The sequence below is a fragment of the Neomonachus schauinslandi genome, chromosome 6 (genome assembly GCF_002201575.2).
Source record: "Neomonachus schauinslandi chromosome 6, ASM220157v2, whole genome shotgun sequence".
In the NCBI taxonomy this organism is placed as follows: Eukaryota; Metazoa; Chordata; class Mammalia; order Carnivora; family Phocidae; genus Neomonachus; species Neomonachus schauinslandi.
Genome location: NC_058408.1, coordinates 5842797 through 5863520, shown reverse-complemented (window position 1 = coordinate 5863520; position 20724 = coordinate 5842797). Strand labels below are relative to the sequence as shown.

Below are 20724 nucleotides of genomic sequence, written 5' to 3'. Positions count from 1 at the left end.
TTAGGTACAAGTGTGACACCACAAATATTAACAAGGAATCTGACAGTAGCCAAATGTACGAAAGAGGAGGAGAAAATCGTGGATGTGAACCTTTAGATTCTTGGCATGACCCTTTTTGTTAATTTTGGAAGAATTAGATTTCTTTTTCTTTTTTTTTTTAAAGATTTTATTTATTTATTTGACAGAAGTTAGCGAGAGCGGGAACACAAGCGGGGAGAGTGGGAAAGGGAGAAACAGGCTTCCCGCAGAGCAGGGAGCCCAATGCGGCGCTCGATCCCAGGACCCAGGGATCATGACCTGAGCCGAAGGAAGACGCTTAATGACTGAGCCACCCAGGCGCCCCAAGAATTAGATTTCTAATAATACAAAGAGATGGCTCAGAGTCACGGGAAGGGTGAGTGTAGTAAGGGCAATGACTGTTTATAGTTCACAACATTAATAAAACAGTCTAATCAAACTCTTTTCATGATTAGCTTAAATTAGGTTCTATTCTGTATTTTTAAATAAACTAATAATATTAAGAAAATGAAAGTCCCCACATCTCTGTGATCAGAAACATGTTATTCCACAAGAGTGACAAGAGTTTTAAGCCACAAAATAATCATTATACCAGTAAACCTTGCTCATGTCATGGGCCAACAGGCCTGAAAGCAGATTGATAAAAACACAAATAATTTCGATTTCCCCAAAAGTCTGAAAAAAGTATCATAAGAATTGTTACTTTACTTTTTCATTTACAAAAATTCTAAAAGCCAACAACTGTTTTAGATTATCTGTGAAGCCACTTAATTGTTAAGAAATGATCTCAAATAACCAATTTTCATACCAAGTGGCTGAACAAAAAACAGCACATTTCCAAATCCATTCTACCCTTTGCAAACCTGCTTTCTTACAGTACGTACAAGCAGATCAATTTTAAATTCAAGCCATCTCAGCAGGTAAGAATCCTACTGGTTTTCACCTCCCAAAGAAACCCACATGCTGCTGCTGTTGATCGGAGAACCACCCATGAAAACCTGAAATCACTTGAAGCTGAAAAGAGCATGGAGTTCTTCCAGCTTTAATGCAGGATGGTGGGAAGAGCACAAAATTTGGAGTCAAGAGATCAGGGTGCAAGGTGTGGCTCTGAGCCTCCCCACTTGAGGAGACTTTCTCTGAGCCTCCAACTCCTCACGTGTACAAGAGGAAAAATAACAAATATTTCACAGTTTTCCAAAGATTCAAGTGAAACGACAGATGTGAACATACTTCTATAAATCAAAAAGTGCTACGTGTCCCAAGGATGACACCAAGCAACTGGTGGCATAGCTCGCCAGGTTCTGCCCTTTCTAAACACAGCAACTGGAGTGACTGTTTTAAAATCTGGGTCAGATTATGATGTCACTTCTCTGTTCAGACCTTCAGACAGCTCCCCATTTCTACCGTGCAAAAGCCCCAAACCTTAAAATGACCAAGGCCCCACTAAACTTAACCCATCCATCTTACCTCTCTGGCCTCATCACCGACTACTTTCCCCCTTGCTCACTTCAGTCCAGTCACCCTGACCTCCTTGCTTTTCCTTGAACGTGCAAGGCATGCCTCCACCCTAGGGCCCTTGCATTGGCTGTTTCCTCTGCCAGGAATGCTCTTCCCCCACATATCTATATGGTTGGCCCTCTCTTTAAGACTTGGTGCAAATATCTACTTTACAATGATCACTATAAAACTACAGTTCCAACAACCACCCTCACACTTGTAAAACCACTCACTCTACTATAGTTTACCCCCTTTGTTCAAAGAAACTACAATTCTATCATTATATTTGCTTATTATGTTTACTGTCGGTCTGTCCTCACTAGAATATAAGTTAAGGAGTACAGGGATCTCTGTTTTGTTCTAGGACAATGCCTAGTTCAGAGAAGATATTCCCTCACCCTTTTTTTTTTTTTTTTAAATAACAAACAGATGAAATGTATGTACCATTCTGCCTCATGTCACGAGAAAAATCCAGATCTTCATTTTAGGGACACTAACTCACAACTCAAGAATGACAGGTGGTGAACTCATTATTACACCATCTCCAGATCCAGGAACAGGAAATTATGTTAATTTTCCTTGCAACTGAGGCTAAAGACAAAAAGTTCCCCAAGGGAGTTCTCCAAATCTTAAAGAAGTTTTTTCTGTTTATTGAATGGTTCACAGATGATTTTTGCAGGCTAGTAGTAACTGGGGGTAATTTACTAGAAACAGAAATGTGACTGAATAAAGAAATAAATCTTTAAATCAAGATTTCAAAAACCTTCTAAATAGCAGTTCTCAGAACCAGGGATTACCAGACCCTGAGAAGAAACATGTACTTTACAGTGGCAGTTTGCCAAGTGAGCCAACATGAGCAAGAAAACAGCATGAGATCCTTTCACTCATTCAATGAACAATTATAAAGTAAGCACTCTTCTAATAGGTGATGCTCATTCTTGGAACCCCGCCACTAAACTAAGAGGAAAGCCAAGCAGCTTGTGGAGAGGCCTAAATGAAGAACGGAGAACCCTGGCCCATAGCCCTGGCAGTCTCAGCTGAAGCCAGCACCAACTTGCTGACCATGATGTGTGAGCCATCTTGAAAGTGGTCCACAAACCCAAGCTCCATGGGAGCAAAGAGCTGTCTCTACTGAGCCCTGCCCAAATCGTAGAGCTTTAGCAAAGTAAAGCTGTCTTAAGCCTTTCAGTTTTAGGGTGATTTGTTACACAGCAATAAATAACTAATACACTATACTTAATTGCTGAAGTCAGTGACCCAATGTTTAATATAAAGTTTGTGTGTAAATAACTCTGGTATCTTCTCACTTGAGAAAGGCATCCTCTGATCATTCTAAATGTCAAAAAGATGCCTGCAAATTTGAGTACAATCACTTTTCTGTTATATTTACATCAATCTAGTCAACTTATGAGTATATTCTCCTCCTTTCACAGCCAATCCTAAGCTTTCAAGGGATGGGTAAAGTTACTGGATCACGTCCTAACTCCTCTATCTATAAATACCAACTTCTTTTTCCCCTGCCTGAGTGGCTCTATTAGTGATTAAGACAAAGGCTCCAAAGGCAGACTCTGAATCCTAGCTCTGCAACATAATTAGCTGTGATTTCAGTCTCTTTATCTGTAAAACAGAGATAATAACACCTTCCCTCATAGTTCTGGGAGAATTAATTTACAAAATTGCTTAGGCTCATTTGCTTGGTACAAGGTATTTGATAAAAAATAGCTTAACACGACAAATACAAAAACCACTACCTTTACCAACCAAGCACAGATGATATCAACATACAGCCAACCTAGATTATCCTAGAACTAATTCTCTTCTCTTTTTCATTCATCTTCTTTTCTTCCAACAGTCTTTATTTCCAACTATCTCGCATTTTCAAATTCACAACAATAACAACAAAACCCATATAGGAAGGAAAAATGAAAGCAAGTAATGCTGCTTTACTGAGAAGGGCTGAGAGAGAAAGCCATATAAGGCATATGGACTGTCTGTGATTCCCTAATTCTAGCTCCTCAGAGTTCATGGACTGTGATAAACTGACTGTGGACAGAATATATTAATGCCAGTTTTTGTTCAGAACACACAGACAACATGAAGTCTAAACGTACACCAAACACTCATGGTTCATGCATGCTACACTGGCTGTAACTCAGTTAAAAAACAATCTGTACAGGGGCACCTGGGTGGCTCAGTCATTAAGCTTCTGCCTTCGGCTCCGGTCATGATCCCAAGGGTCCTGGGATTGAGCCACACATCGGGCTCCCTGCTCCGCGGGAAGCCTGCTTCTCCCTCTCCCACTCCCCCTGCTTGTGTTCCCTCTCTCGCTCTCTCTCTCAAATAAATAAATAAAAAAAATCTTTTTAAAAGAAAACAAACAAAAAAAAACCACCAATCTGTATAATGGCCCTTAAAATACTTACGTTTCAAATGCTTCCTGAAATGACAAAACAGCTCAAATCTGGAGAAAATAAGGCATTAATGTCAAACTGCCTAGAAGCTTAAAGGATATATGATAATTACACATATATTCTCTTAAAATCAAAAGTTTCAGTTATCCTACACTACCTTAATATTAGGCTAGACCTTCCCTTAACTACAAGTAAAGTTGTGTATTCCTTTATCATTTATGTTTTGATCAACTTATATAGCAGGATTCTACCTGAATATAGTAAGTACTGGAAATGGCGGTCGACAAAGCTGCTTCAGACACACCATACGTGTTGACTAAGATTTGGGGCCTGAAGAAAACATCAAAGTACCCAACTTCAACTTTGACAGTTTTCTCATCTGCCCTGGTTTCTCAGTGACCCCCTCTCAAAAGATAGAAAGCAGCAGAAGTTACATTCCCTCCTTTTATCTTGAAAGTGACATAATGACTTACTCAAGGTAAAGAAGCAACTGGCAAAGGATGTAGGTTTCTGATTTCAAATGCCCTTCCCCTTATTGTAACAACTCAAGTCTGGGACAAAAGGTAGCCAAGCAATGAATGCTAAGGCCACTGGTACTCTTTATAAACCTCCCAATATACAACTCACATGAAGTCCAAAACTAAAGAATATCATCAACAGATTTTTCCACGCCCTCAAAACTCAGCTCTGCACTTGACAGATTCTAAGCCATTTTTTAAAACATAGGATGAAATCTACAGAGGCTGGAAGAAAAGAGAACCAATTACTCTGCACGGATACTTTTTTGAAGAACATGAATAAATGAGACGATTTGGGGAACGGACTACCCTTAGCTCTATTACCTCTCTGCAAGCCCAGATTCAGTAACACCTGCTATTTAGATGTATTGTATTTCTTCAGTTTATGTGTCACTTTGATAAATGTGGAAAGTACTTTTAGCCAAGAACTTGAATTAGCTTTCATTTTAAAATCTGGCTGAACAAAACCATGTATACTTGGTGGTTTGAATTCTGACATTTAAGTTATATAGTAACTTTTAACCTACAGCCAATAATGATTTCATACAGCAAAATGTGCTCAGCAATTGAACAGGAACTAGAGCCAGATTTGGGGACAGGCTCATCTCAGGATAAGAAGCTAGAGTTTTTCCTGTAAAAATTATGAAAAGCTGACAAACTTAGAGAATGCTAGAATAAAGACATTTTATTTCTAACCAGTTCCAGACAACTCAAATTCAATGCCATATTTTCTGTGGTCAGCTTTTCCTTAACACAGTCTCATAAGCAAACCACAGAGTAGCTGGCCCTTAAATAGTATGATTTACCCTTCTTCATCCAAGTCTAATGTCTCAGACTATAAAGACTCCATTCTAGTGAGGGGACAGCACCTAACCCGGAACAAACAAGGAAAAAGCACTGTCAATTTCAAACACCTGTTATTTTTTTAAGACCTAGCATACTCAAAACCTCCTTAGATACTGCTTTGTATTTTCAGAATAGGAGGATGATGACAGTGACTTTTAAAATAGAAAAGGGAAAACATAACAAAGGAATCTATGAACTGCAGTCCTATGTGCCAGGAAGAAGTTCCCCTCACAAGGTTATGCTGTGGCTCTTATTCAGTACAGAGGTCCATACATTTCCTCAATTACATAAGACAAACCTTTGAGTATAGACGTGTCTGTCTAGAGATTTAATAAAACTTCTCATGTATACATTATCTTCTAATCCAATGGATAAGTGCTCTTACAATTTCCACAGAGGCCAAGGTAAAGAAGGAAGGGAGGAAGGGAAGAAGGGAGGAAGGCAGGAAGGGAGGAAGGGAGGAAGGAAGGAAGGAAGGAAAGAAGGAAGGAAGGAAGGAAGGAAGGAAGGAAGAAAGGAAGGAAGGAAACACTACACAGTTTTCAACTCTAGACATACTTCAGAATCACCGGGGGGAAACATTTTGTTTAAAAACAACTGAATTAGGGGCGCCTGGGTGGCTCAGTTGTTAAGCATCTGCCTTCGGCTCAGGTCATGATCCCAGAGTCCTGGGATCGAGCCCCACATGGGGCTCCCCACTCAGCAGGAAGCCTGCTTCTCCCTCTCCCTCTGCTTGTATTCCCTCTCTCGCTGTGTCTCTCTATGTCAAATAAATAAAATCTTTAAAAAAATAAAAAATAAAAACAACTGAATTAGACCCATCCTACCAGATTCCACAGGTTTTGGGCAGGGCTCCTCCCTTTTGAAGATTTCCTAGTGATTATTAATATATAGCCATGTTCGAGAACTACTATGAGAAAATGTAACAAAAAATCATCCAACCTTTTTTTTTTCATCCAAACTTTTAAGGAGGCAAGGAAAATTTGCAAAACCTCAAACTTCTGCGGTGAAAACATTACTCAACAGTCCACCAAACTCGGAACAATAAATGACAGACTGCGAGTAGGGTTTAGACCAATGTTTCTCCAACTAGCTCTTAACCATCCGGTTTTATAAAGACGGAAGTATTTTTAACACAATTTATCACTGGTTAAACTTTATGTTGCCAATAGAACCTTTGGGAAACTCTTTTCTTCCATCAAGATTAATCTATTTTCCCTTTTTCTTCCCTTATTTCCCCCGCTTTTCTTAAATTAATTCTACTTCCCTCCACCAAGAAATATTTTTACAAATGTCTAAAAGGAACACTGCTCATTCCCTTGACCATACCCTATTTCCTGGATATCTGTACAAGTCTGAAATTTACATCAATCCTGAAGGTATGGGGGAGAGTTAAACTTCCCTAATGTCAAAATGATCTTAAGATACAAACTTAAAATAACAACAAAACAGAAACACATCAGCACAGAGTAGCAATGAAAACCATGCCTCTGGTATGATCAACATCAAGTATGTGAACACTGCTTTAAGAAAGCAGGAACCCAAGAGGAGGAAATTCTAAAAATTAAGCCCCCTCCCTACAGTGAAAATATCTCTTCCTCCACCTCATAAAATTTAAACTTGATAACCACTTATACTGTGTCCGATCCAATTCCAACATCCCTAGAAGACTAAGTATATGAAAAATGAGTAGAAGAAACTACGTTACAAGGCAGAAAGTAGTAGTGAGATAAAGAGAATAGGTTATGAAAATTAAGGTATCTTAAAAAACATAAAACTAGGAAAAAAATAGGAAAATTTAATCAGTCATAAGAGGCCCAGGAAGTGAAGACTTTTTTTTTGCCTTATGTATTGTTTTTTTAAGGCAACAACAAGGGTAGACAGGGGTAAATAACTTCTTCTCCATCTCTGTATCATACTTTGATTAGCGTCGTGCATCCTACACCTCCCATGGAACCTGTCTCTCCTCTCCTTACAAATCTTTAATTTCATTCTCCCGGGTGAAACCTTTCTTATAATCACCATCTCCACTTACCTCCTCTTCCCAGTATGACACTCACAACACACACCACGTTACTAGGTACTCACTAGAACAATACTGTGCAATGGTCACTGTTTGGGGTCTTCTCCTCCGCAGGGAACATGATGCCCTGTAGGGACTGGCCACAGCCTACCCTCCCAGCCCTACTGCTTTCCACTCCCCATCAGATAGTCTATGCTCATTCACATTCCAGCAGTCCCTCATTCATCTGTTCAGTCACTCAACCACATCCAACAAAGATTTGTTAAGTAGCTCCACTATGTCAAGCATGATCTAAGAGTCAAGTGAGCTCTAGCCATCTCTGACTGCTTCTTAACTGCAGGTAAAAAGCCATCCTCCCTAACTCTGCCTGGAATGCCCAACTCTCCTTGTCAGCCTGACAAAATCCTTCTTGGTAATTCAGTGCAGCATATTTGTGTGTGTGTGTCTGCCATGTACTGTACATATAATGCTAAATGCTGACGATATAATAAAAAAATGGACTGCGGCAGAGCTTCTCAAAAAAAAAAAAAAAAGAAAAAGAAAACAACACAAGAGCTATAGCAGTAAAGACAGACAGACTAACAAATAACTGGCCAGTGTGACAAGTTCTATGATATGTAAACAGGATGATTTGGGAGCACCATGCAGAAATACTTAGCCTGGCCTACATGTGAGTTAAACTTGCCCAATGTGACTTTTGAATTTTGTAGTAACAGTTCCCTTGCTTTCCTTTATAGCTTTCACACATATGTACACACATTCATATGGTAGTTCTTTTGGTCTGAACTTGATATAAATGTAATCATACTGTAAATACTCTTCTGCAGTTTGCTTTTTCCACGTAACATGATACTTCCTACAAGGTCTGATAAATAGTATTTTTAATATCATTCAGTAATAATTTCATTATGATTTCTTCTTTGATCTATGAGTTATTTAGAACTGTGCTTTTAAGTTTTAGTAGAATAGAAGTTCTTATCTTTTTGTTATTGATTTCTAGTTTAATTACACTGACAGTGAATGTAGTCTACATGTTAGTCTGAAATCTGTTGACATTTCCTTTATGGTCTAGCACAGATCAGTTGAAAAACTCTATGTGTTGATAAATGTAGTGTTTATCTAAATGGCCATTAGATCAGGTTTCATAATGGTAACATTCAGAACTTCTCCAGCCTTGCAGATTTTGTCAGTGTGCTCTATCAAGAGAGGTACACTCACATTTCCCACCATGGCAGTGGAATGCCAGCTTCCCCTGTAGTTCTTCTAACGATTGTTTCCAAGGTCTATTATTAGCTTTATACTAATTTAGAATTATATATCTTCCTGGTAAACTAACTTCTTAATCAACAGGTAAGTAATTATGTCTAATAATGCTTTCTCCTTAAAGTATACATGTCTGATATTAATAAAACAACTCCAGCTTTCTTTTCGCTACTATTTGCTTTTTCTATCCATTGACTTTCAACTGTGACTTTCTGTAGCTTGACACTTTCAGGTGTTTCTCCTGTAAAAGGCATAAAGTCGAATTCTGCCTCCCTACCAACCCCCAGTCTGACAATCTTTGCCTTCTAAATGCAGAGTTTAGTCCATTTCCACATATTGTGATTATGGATAATATTCTAGATTCATTTCTACTACCACAGTTTGTGCTTTCATATTCTCGTAGTCTCTTTCCCTCTTTTCATGCCTTCTTTTGGGTTGTTCTGTCCATCTCAGTGATATTTCTTCCACTAGATTTCGAAATGATACACTCCAATTATATTTTGTTAGGGGTTAACCCAAAACTTTAAAATGCTAATGTAACTTAACAAGTCTAAATAATCAATATTTTTACCTACTTCCTAAACAAGAATAAGAACTTTGAATGTTTTCACTTCCATCACACCCTTCCCAATTTATCAGGTATTACTGTACAGAAAATACTTCCACCTTCATTTGTTCTAACCTTACAAACTAGACATTGTTAATGTTTTAGATCATCAACTTTTTAAAAAAAAAGCTTCATCTACAACTATTATTTTTGTTTTTTTGGCCATTCATATCTGCATCTCAAACCCTCCTTTGAAGTTATTTTCCTTCTTCCTGAATACCTTGACACTTTTTAAGATCACAGCCTATTTATTTTATACATTGTCCCCTCTGTGTGGATTTATCTGGTATTTTTTTCATTATAAAAGTTAGGTTATTCATTTTTGGCTAGAATATCACATAAGTGATATTGTATCCTTTGCAGTGCTTCTCATCAGGAGGTACAAGATATCAGAATGTTTCCTGACGAATACTACTTTGATTACTCGGCGATGGTACTGTGACCTCCTCTCTTAAATCTGTTTTCCATCTCGTCTCTCTGTTACACTCTGTATTTCTTCAGCCCTATTTTCCCATTCACGATTTCTTTCTTCACATACGCCTCTTTTGTTGTTTTAACCTGAGCATTGTTTTTCTCATTTTAACTTATTATCACATTTCTAGATTTTTTTCAAAATGTCTGGTTCAGGGCGCCTGGGTGGCTCAGTTGGTTAAGTGACTGCCTTCAGCTCAGGTCATGATCCTGGAGTCCCGGGATCGAGTCCCGCATCGGGCTCCCTGCTCGGCAGGGAGTCTGCTTCTCCCTCTGACCCTCCTCCCTCTCATGCTCTCTGTCTCTCATTCTCTCTCAAATAAATAAATAAAATCTTTAAAAAAAAAAATGTCTGGTTCATTTCTGATAGTCTTTTGTTCCTTTGTCATTCTTTAATGCCCTCTTCTATTTCACATATTTATTTTACACCTTGGTATCTGTTGATTCAAATATCTGTAGTCTTCAGAGTATGATTCTGTAGTTTGTTATTTCCTCCCAACTCTTGTTCATGGTGGCTTGTTTCTTAGTGTGATTAATGATTTTGGGGGAGGTGATGTTTGCTCATGTTCAGTTGGAACTGATCTGCAGCAGTTTTTCAGGATGGATGTTTATAGCACTTTCCTCTGAGAAGAGTTTGCATTTGTTTCTGCCAGGAGCCTAGCAGTACCAACAGAGGGCCACTTAAACTAAATTTTTGGTTGGGTTTTTTGAGGAGTCACAACAGTAGTATAAATTCAGGCTCAAACCTACATGAGTTAAGGCTTGTGATGATGAGTTCTCAGGGAGACTTTTTCTTTATTTCCATCCTACTCAAAGCCAATACCAAGACAGGTACTTATCAATACTCTCCCTATGTAGTTTGACAACCTACTTTTTTCCCCTCTTTTTAGCAACTGAAAATGTCATTCTTTGGAAGTTCCAGCTTTATTTGGGTTTGGGAAGGGGGGATGGGGCTCATTTGTGACTTCCTACCTTGTTCAGGACCCCAGAGCTTTCTTGTCACCAGACTCTAGGCTAACGGATCAGGAAATAGCATCACTTCCAAAGCTAGCTTATAATGGATTCATGTTATCTTTATATTTCTGGCCTCTAAGAAGTCCTTACTGTCTTCAGTTCAGCCACTACATAAAAGAGTTTTGATGTGGGACGCCTGGGTGGCTCAGTCAGTTAAGCGTCTGCCTTCGGCTCAGGTCATGATCCCAGAGTCCTCGGATCGAGTCCCACATCAGGCTCCTTGCTCAGCAAGGGGCCTGCTTCTCCCTCTGCCTGCCTCTGTCTCTCTGATAAATAAAATCTAAAAAAAAAAAAAAAAAATTAAGAAAAAAAAAAGAGTTTTGATGTGTTTTTTAATCCAGCATTTTTTGGTGTATAGAACTGCAAAGAGGTTCTCCATACCTCTAGCCCACCATATTGCCAAAAACAGAAGTCCTTAAGGTTTCTTGGACAATGGTAGGAAAAAAACCACTTTATGATACGTATAGTAGAGAAGGCAGAGTTTTCAATAATTTTTAAAAGAGACCTTCGTTAAATTTCCAGTTCTTTAACTATAAAATAGGACTAATAATCATAGAATCAACCCTAATATTGAACAGTAAGAAGAGGGTTTCCTACCAATTCACATTTGTCCAGTTTAGCCATTCCCTGCTGCCCAGAGTTACTATTTTTATAGACCACCCAGAGTGGGCCAGCTCTTTGAATCTTGTGCCAGAAAAAGCTAGATGCGGTCTTTACCATCCACGTAACATCAATAAGGTCAGAAAAATTAACCCTTTTAAGTCTGTTTGATTTATTTTCTTTTTCTGTGTGATGACTATTCAGTAACCTAAAACTCTTCAAACTAGTCAGTGTTGCTGCACAAAACTCTCTTACCTTAGAGGTAAGATGTATTTATATTTCATCACCACAAGTGCCTTCAGGAAATGTTTCTTAAGGCATACCTATAGGCAGCAAACTTGTGTGTTAGACAGTTTTTCACTTGGACCCAGACCAATATGGCACAGAAGTTCAATTCTACACTGAACATCTGAAACAACACTAACAACTTTATTATGGTAATGTGATCTGTTCTGAAAGAGTTTAGTTTCCTAAATTTAAAATGCTTTGGAAATCTCTCATTAAAATGTCTGCTTGTCTGGCCAGACTTAGTTTTGTGGTACTTGAGAAAAGTTCAGTTAGAACTCACAATCTGTTTTTTTCTATACCAATTAAAACACAATAATGCTTGCTTAAGGTTTATAGATATACACGGCCATGGGTGTGGAAGTTATTCAATAAATATATTCCAGGTGGTATTAATAAGGTTCAACTGGGGAGTTTCTGCTCCTCTGGCAGATTCCCAGCCCTAAGAAGATCTTCAGTCTTGCAGTGAAGAGGCTGCGAAGGATGGGGTCAATCAAGAATGTTTCTGAAGAACATACATGATGGCACATCTCCACTGCCAACATTTGGTTCGGGGGCAGGTTTCAGTCTTTCAGACCACTGTTGCTCTCTCAGCTTTGATATTTCACCATTCATGCCAAATTTTGTTGAGAAGAAATAGTTCCTGGTTTTTATGAGCTCCATAGCCAGTTTCTTTTCTGTTTCCTTCTTGGTGTCTGGAGATATTCCAACCTGTTAAGATACTTTGATATTTCTTCACTCCTTCCAGCTCTTTGTTGCTTTTCTTCAATCTAAGCCTTTTAACATGTTTTAAAAAATCTGCACACTTCCTAAATCTTCCCACTACTTCTTCACTTTCTGTTCCTCAAGCCTTCACAAAGAGACAGACACAGATCTCCTCTGGCTGTTGCTCAGGACTTTCAAATATTTAAGCTTTCTCCCATTCTTCATTCTTTTTTTTTTTTTTTTTTTTAAAGTTTTTTTTTTTTTTTTTTTTAAGAGAGAGGGAGAAAAACAGGGGAAGAGGGAGAAGCAGGCTCCCCGCGGAGCAGAGAGCCCGATGTGGGACTCGATCCCAGGACCCTGGGATCATGACCTGAGCCGAAGGCAGACGCTTAACCGACTGAGCCACCCAGGCGTCCCTCCCATTCTTCATTCTGCTGTTTGTACTATTCATCTAATTTTTTGGACACAAAACTTTTGTGATAAAATAGGACCAAAGTCTCCTCCTTCCAAAATGAATCAACACATCAGCTCATAGAAATGAGATCCATCCCCACACACCCCCTCTACCCTCAGTAGCTGTAAACATCATTAATTCATTTAAAAATTGTCTTTTTTTCCCCCAAATCTCTATTTACTTATGAGGGCTTCCACAACAATGTGTATCCCTAACCCCATCCTCACTTCCTACAGCACAACCCCATCTTCTTTACTGTCCACCGAACACTACTGCATAAAGCCTCTGAGACTGCCATTATCAGAGTTAAATGAAAAAATAATTTTAATACGAAGAATATGGGTAAAATACCAACAGGTAGTAAAAAAATTCTTTTTAATAATTTAAATGCTTGCTCCAGGTATCTCTTCTACATATTCTGTGTAACATGTCTAATACAGTATAAACTTTCAAAAATAGGTCAACTCAGAAATATGACCTCTTTCCACTGAATCATTTTAGTAAAAAGTACATGGGTGTCTGAGGCTCCATGATGGGATAGCAAATGCTCTAGACAGTTGTGCTAATACCAAATGATAATGAAAGTTGAATACAAGATCTACATTTTACTTTTTAGAAACTATGTAGAGGGCGCCTGGGTGGCTCAGTTGGTTAAGCGACTGCCTTCGGCTCAGGTCATGATCCTGGAGTCCCTGGATCGAGTCCCGCATCAGGCTCCCTGCTCGGCAGGGAGTCTGCTTCTCCCTCTGACCCTCCTCCCTCTCATGCTCTCTGTCTCTCATTCTCTCTGTCTCAAATAAATAAATAAAATCTTTAAAAAAAAAAAAAAAGAAAGAAAGAAACTATGTAGAAATAAAATAGGAATGACCTAGCTTGACCATCAAACATGTGAAAAAGATATGGGGATTTCAGTTAATAATACATCTCTTCAAAATAGCTACCACAATCTTAGGCTGCATGAAAAAATGAGCTGTTGGGAAGTAAGGATTTCACTAGTCTACACAGGTTAGAAGACAGTATCTAAGGAAATGTGTTGGCTCTGGACATCACCTTGCAAAATGAACACTGGTAAGAGTGTCAACCACAAAGCCTGGAACACAGAGCAGCTCCAAGATTACCATCAAGCTGCTAGTTGCCAAATTCAATGTTCTCACCTCAGGTTTCTGCCCCCACAAGCCTCTTTTTGAAACTCTTTCACTCTTGGCTTCAGAAAACCACATTCTTCTGGTTCTGTCCCTAACACTACTCACTCTGAGTTTCTTTTCCTGAGTTTGTCATGCTGGTTTCCCCAGATTCTCATTACTCTTCTTCCCCTACTTGTTCTCCTTGGATAATCTCACCTACTCCACTACCATCTGTCTGTCTATATATCACGGTAATTCCCAATTATCTAGTCAGTATCACAAACTTCCCATACTAATAAAAACCATTATCCTCCATCATAAAATGATTCATCTTCCTATGTCCTGCCTTAAATAAGAGCATCGCTGTTCTGTCCCTCAAGATAGAAATTTGGAATTATCTTTAGCTTCTCTCTTTTCTTCTTCATGTCCCACTCTGTATCAGTCACCAAACCCCAGAGTCTACGTCAGAGGTGCACCCTGAGATAGCCTGTCCTTTTCATCACCACAGTCCAAATCCAGACTTGCACATATCACCTCAAATACACCAACAGCCTCCCGGTGCTGTCTCTGCCAATAGCATCTGCTCAGTCCGGTCCATTCTCGCTACCCCCCTCAGTCACCTTCCTAACACCAAAACTGATTATGCTACCCTCTGTCTCATGGTGTACAGTAGCATACTAGGCTCTTCAGTATCTGGCCCCCACCATATACCTGTAGCCCCATCTCCCTCATACACATTCCCACATGTACAAGATATACATGAATTTTTCACTTTTTCCTGAAAACGTCAAGCCATTTCCTAATTGTGCCTTTTAACTACTGTGGTCCCTCTACTTGGCATCTCTTTCCATACTCTCCAACTGACAAACTGCTATCACACTTCAAGATTCAGCTTCCTCTATGGGGATTTCCCTTACCACTCTCATTCATCAAAACATGTTCTGAACATCTGTCAATATGACATGAACCTTCTCAAGGAATTCTTACTCTCATTTATATTTTTTTAGTAATTTGTTCATATTGCTATTATTATATTCATCACATTATACTCAAGTCATCCTTTGACTTGTCTGTCTTCTCAGCTAGACCAGGAGATCTTTGAAGGTATGGCCCCAGTCTAATTACTCTTTGACTCCCCAGCACCTAGGATGCTGATTTCATTCATTTATCAAATGTGCCACAGTGAGTGGGAGTCTGAAAAAGAGGGTCTCTAGGGTCCCTCTGAATTCTAGTATTCTATGACTCTAACCTATGACTCTAGTATTCTACGACTCTAACCTAAAAGCGGTGTTTCTCAAGTCATGATTAGCTAGAAACCTGTACCAAAATCAACTAGAACACTATAAAATATTTAGATTCTTGATTCCCATTCCAAACCTAAGTCAGAAACCGCTAATTACCGCTCTAGCTGCTTCCTTTCCGGCTAGGGAGGAAGCCACCCAAGTGTCTTATAATCACTGAAGCTGCTCAAACATCACAGTACTGAGGCAGGTAGGTAACAGTATTATTATAAAGGTTTAACCATTTTAAAGGTAAGGAACTGAAGCACAGAGGTTAAGTAACTTGCCTAAGACCACAAAGTTACCAAGTGGAGGAGCTACCATTTGAACTTGGGCAGTTTGATTTCAAGGCCCACCACTGATCTGTTTGGTAACTGAAGGCTTTCTTCATTAAACATCATGATTTTTCTGCCAGACCTAGATGAAGAACAAGGAAGAGGAACCAATCTTTCTTTTTCCCCTCTTCTTATGTAATTATTGTCTCTGAAGAGAACAAAACAAATCTGTTTTTCTCTAGCTTACAACTAGAGCTGAAAAGAATGAGAACTGAGAGTTTTAGCATTAGTACCTGAACAGACGGCTCTCTGCTTACCTCATGGGTCCATAGCTGAGTACTATAAATGCCAGGACTACCATCACACAAATAGCTCTTCGCTTCGGATTAGGAACTTTAAGCCTCTGGTTCTAAAAGAAATAACCATGTTAAATACAGTTAAACTACGTATCAATCTCACAAAAAGCAGCATCTAAGATAAGCATACCCCTCTTCACCAATTTAATAGTTAAAAAAAACCAAAACTCAAAGGTGAGGAAACAGTACTTTTCACAAGACTAGAGCAGAGCCTTCTAGGTTCCCTGCTGTAGCAGAGAGAGAAAAGGAAAGGCATGGGAGAAGAGAAACACAAGGGCCACTCCCTTGCAGTTTCTTCTGCACCCAAAAGGAAAGAATTCAACAATTTAACATTTTTATGGGTCTTCAAAGAATTTTAAGATACATCTGTAGTTTATTTCCCTGTCTCTTCAATCTCTTAACATGATGGAACAGTCCCATGTGCTCAGGGCAAGACAGAACAGTGGAAGAAGCCCATGCATTAGGCACAGGCATCCCTTTGGTTCAGGACGGTGCAGTGGGAAATCCTGAGACAGCAGGTTTCATGAACAGAATTAAGGAGAACATTGACCTTATCGGGACCAGAATAGCAACAAAATGCAAAAAACATAACAGTGGTCAGGTGGACAGAGAAAAGTCTTTAAAATTTTTTATTTTGTGTTTCCTTTTTTTTGAGACAGAGAGTAAGAGAGCATGAGGGGAGGGGCAGAGGGAGAGAATCTCAAGTGGACTTCCCACTGAGCATGGAGCCTGACTCAGGCTCAATCCCAGGACCCTGAGATCATAACCTGAGCCAAAATCAAGAGTCAGATGCTCAACCAACTGAGCCACCCAAATGCCCCTGTATTTTCTTTTTTAAAAGGAAAGACCTGGTGAGACTGTTTAGGGTCCTCAAAGGGATTCATTTAGTCAGAAAAGAGAGCGAGCAAGCTACCAAGGAAACACACAGCTTTTGAATGAAGACTGGGAGGTACAACTCACAAGCTCCTCTTTCCAATGCTTTACTCTGACTGCAAATGCTTTAGGGTTTATTGTGCCCTCTTTTTTTCTTTCTTTTTTTAAGATTTTTATTTATTTATTTGAGAGAGACAGAGAGAATGAGAGAGAGCATGAGAGGGGGGAGGGTCAGAGGGAGTAGCAGACTCCCCGCTGAGCAGGGAGCCCAATGTGGGACTTGATCCCAGGACTCCGGGACCATGACCTGAGCCGAAGGCAGACGCCTAACCGACTGAGCTACCCAGGCGCCCTATGCCCTCTTTTTTTCTAGTACTATTGTTTTACACAATTTCCAATTGGTTTCCCAGGAAAAAAGAATACTTGAACCCATCTCATTGGGGTGCATCACTAGCACTCACCTCTGACACGACTTCATCCAGCTGTCGCTTCAGTGATCCATTCTCTTTCTTTAGCTTCTCATTCTCCGAAAGCGCAGCCTTTAACCTGGCCTCTAAGCCAAGCATATATTCTTTCTTCTTCTTGCGGGACTGACAAGCAGACTCTCGATTTTTTATCATACGTTGCTGTCTCCGTAGCACGGCAATCTAGGAAAAGTTATAACAAATCAGAAATATTCTGATTTTAGAATCAGATCAGAATATACTGATTTTTACCATCATTTTTAAACTAAACTGTTCAAAACACAGGTTACTGGTTGCTTTAAAACAGGTTTTAAAAAATATTACTCAGGGGTGCCTGGGTAGCTCAGTCGTTAAGCGTCTGCCTTCGGCTCAGGTCATGGTCCCAGGGTCCTGGGATCGAGCCCCACATCGGGCTCCTTCCTCAGTGGGAAGCCTGCTTCTCCCTCTCCCACTCCCCCTGCTTGTGTTCCCTCTCTCGCTGTGTCTCTCTCTGTCAAATAAATAAAATCTTAAAAAATATATATATATATTACTCAAATTAAGCAAGCTGAAATCAAATTATTAAAAATGGCCCTCTACACATTCTGCATGGAGCACTGGGTGTTATGCATAAACAATGAATCATGGAACACTACATCAAAAACTAATGATGTAATGTATGGTGATTAACATAACAATTAAAAATATTTTTTTTAAAAAATGGCCCTCTAAAACCTAAATGTTGAATGATTTCTTCTGGTGTTTTCTAAGGCTTCTTTACTGATCTTCCAATCTTCCCTTTAGAAACTCCCTCAGGAAAAAAAAAAAAAAACTCTCTCAGAAAGTGCCCTTACATATCCATATATGTACATATCCATACACCACACCTCACTCTATGTCTCAGGCCCTGAATTGACTATTTTCCAGAACCACGTATCCAGCTACTTATAAGGCCATTTCTACTTGCAAAGTTACCACCACTTCAAATTCCATATGTACAAACTGAACTCATCATCTCCCTCTACCTAGATTTGTTTATCCTACCCATCTTCTATCAGTGGTAAGTAACTCTCAAGATATCTAGGAAGAAGTCACTATTAACTTATTTCTTCCTTCATTCTCCATATTTATTCCCCTCTCTCAACCTCTGGTTCACTCACTCAATGTGCACTGAGGATATGCTAATGACCAAGTTTCTTCCAGTGACAGTGTGTCTCAGTTATTCCCATCTATTCCTGCCGTCACCCTCCCAAGGTAGGCACTCATTAACTCATCCCCAGACTACTACAATAATCCCCTAAATATTTTCACTGGTCTCCAATCTCTTCCTACCTACCATTTATAAGATAACTCACCTGGGAGAAATTGTTTATCTTGCTACTCTATTGCAAAAACAAGCTATTCATGCATCCTCGCTGGCCACCTTTGCTTTCAAAGCCTTCCCATAATGTGACCATCCCTCTAAACAACCACACCTTCTGCCCTAACCCGACAACTATTCAATCCACAGCCAGATTCTTATCATTTAAGGCTACTCTAATATCTCCACATGTGCCTAAAGTCATTCCTTTAGTCACAGTGTTTACTCCAATTTCGAATGCGGTCTCCTCCACTAACTTAATTCTAAGGACCTTCTACATTCTGATTATGCTAAACCATCTTCCCTGAATGTCTTATTCTCTTATAATTTGGAAAATACACCTGAACACTTAATGGTCTCAACTGTTTCATGACTATTAACTCTCTCTCTCAACCTAAATGTTATACCTTGGAAGCCAAAACCATGTAATAACTACATTTTGGTTTCCTACCCTCAATTATCTACCATAATCAAAACTTAACTGAGCAAAATTATTTTTGTCATGTTTCCTAAACAAGTCATGGAACCTATCTGTTATAGCATTAGTCTAATTTATTTGAGGCAGAGGGTGAGGTAGCAAAATTAAGTCCATAAAAAGCACCAAATAATATTAAGTTGATTAATTTAAGTACACAGATGACTGAATTACTGACCTTTTATGTTTTTAAAAAATAAACATTCCACTCTGTGGTATTCAATAATTCTTACTGAGACTAGTAAATAGAATTAAATCATTTAATATTGATTTTTTAGGGGCGCCTGGTTGGCTCAGTTGGTTAAGCCGACTGCCTTCGGCTCAGGTCATGATCCTGGAGTCCTGGGATCGAGCCCCACATCGGGCTCCCAGCTCAGCAGGGAGTCTGCTTCTCCCTCTGACCCTCCCCCCTCTCATGCTCTATCTCATTCTCTCTCTCAAAAAAATAAATAAAATCTTTAAAAATATTCATTTCTTTAAAAATAAAAACACAATTCTAACCCCATACTACATTTCCTCAAAAGAGCCAAAGCCAATCTCTCTGCAGTAAATACTGTCAACAAACTTTCAATCAGAACCTACCAGGAAAAAAAGCCACATGAGATGTCAAAAGAGGGTGTTTTTCTCTTTTTTTTCCTTTAACTGAAACGTCTTAAGATTGCTAACTTATAGGGCGCCTGGGTGGCTCAGTCGTTAAGCGTCTGCCTTCGGCTCAGGTCATGATCCCAGGGTCCTGGGATCGAGTCCCACATCGGGCTCCCCGCTCCGTGGGGAGCCTGCTTCTCCCTCTCCCACTCCCCCTGCTTGTGTTCCCTCTCTCGCTGTGTCTCTCTCTGTCAAATAAAGGAATAAAATCTTTAAAAAAAAAAAAAAAAGATTGCTAACTTATAGAACCATCATCCGTAAAACTTCCCTATGGAGTAACTATCCCACTCTTCAGTAATGCCACACACCCAGTAGTGGCAAAGCCATGATGGATGGATCATTCACCACAGCAAACTATTCTCTGGACAACGCCACTTTGTTCAATCTACTGTTCTTCTTAGTGTTCTTCATGGTTCCTGAGAACGGCAATGTCCATAATTAATACTTAATACCAGAGTGCTGAAGTACACAGAACACTGAACAAACATAGGAAAGAGAAGGTTCCCAGATGGAAGAGTTTATACTAAAGTTAGATAAAAGGCAACCTTACAAAGGCTAATTAATCTATGGAATTTAGGGAGGCTTACAGATGGAACACCATTTAATAAATTTCAAACAAGGATTAGGAATTTCTATAAACAATAAAAGCACCTGCATATTACAAAGCATTTAAGTTTCAAAGGCTGTCAGTGCACATGCCTCATGCAAAAAAAAAATGAAAACCACCTGTGGCCATCCATTTCTTCCCATGGAAAAAGATACTATAGTTCTGAAAATAAATATTCAATACTACCAATAAACACAAAGGATAGAGAATAAAAATAAATGAAACCCACAGGAATCACCAAACACAAGAGTTTCAGCTTTACAGCTCAGCAAGCTATCTTCAGCTATCTGAATATATAATATTTAAGTTATTCTGTATTTCCTAAACAAAAAAAATTATGATTTTCAGACTACACACACACCCACACACACACACACACCCACGGTGCTTGTTATTTTGGTGGGGGGGTATATTTTACAAGAAAAAAAAAAATTAGACTGTCATTACTGCTTTGTAAACTGATTTTTGCATACAATGTGTTATGATCATCTTTGACATGCAATGAGAATGGCAGCATAGTATTTCTTTTTTTTTTTTTTTTTTAAAGATTTTATTTATTTATTCATGAGAGACA

The 20724-nt window shown here is 39.2% G+C and overlaps 1 protein-coding gene across 1 annotated transcript in view; it reads right to left on the bottom strand.

Annotated features, from left to right (window-relative positions):
- The window catches only part of ATF6 (activating transcription factor 6), a 231444-nt gene that overhangs the window by 156920 nt on the left and 53800 nt on the right, over positions 1–20724 (bottom strand). The window contains exons 9-10 of the mRNA XM_044916028.1: positions 17082–17267; positions 15709–15800 (exon numbers count right to left, since the gene is read on the bottom strand). Coding sequence (XP_044771963.1) covers positions 15709–15800; positions 17082–17267 — 278 coding nt within the window. The remainder of the gene's footprint in view (positions 1–15708; positions 15801–17081; positions 17268–20724) is intronic.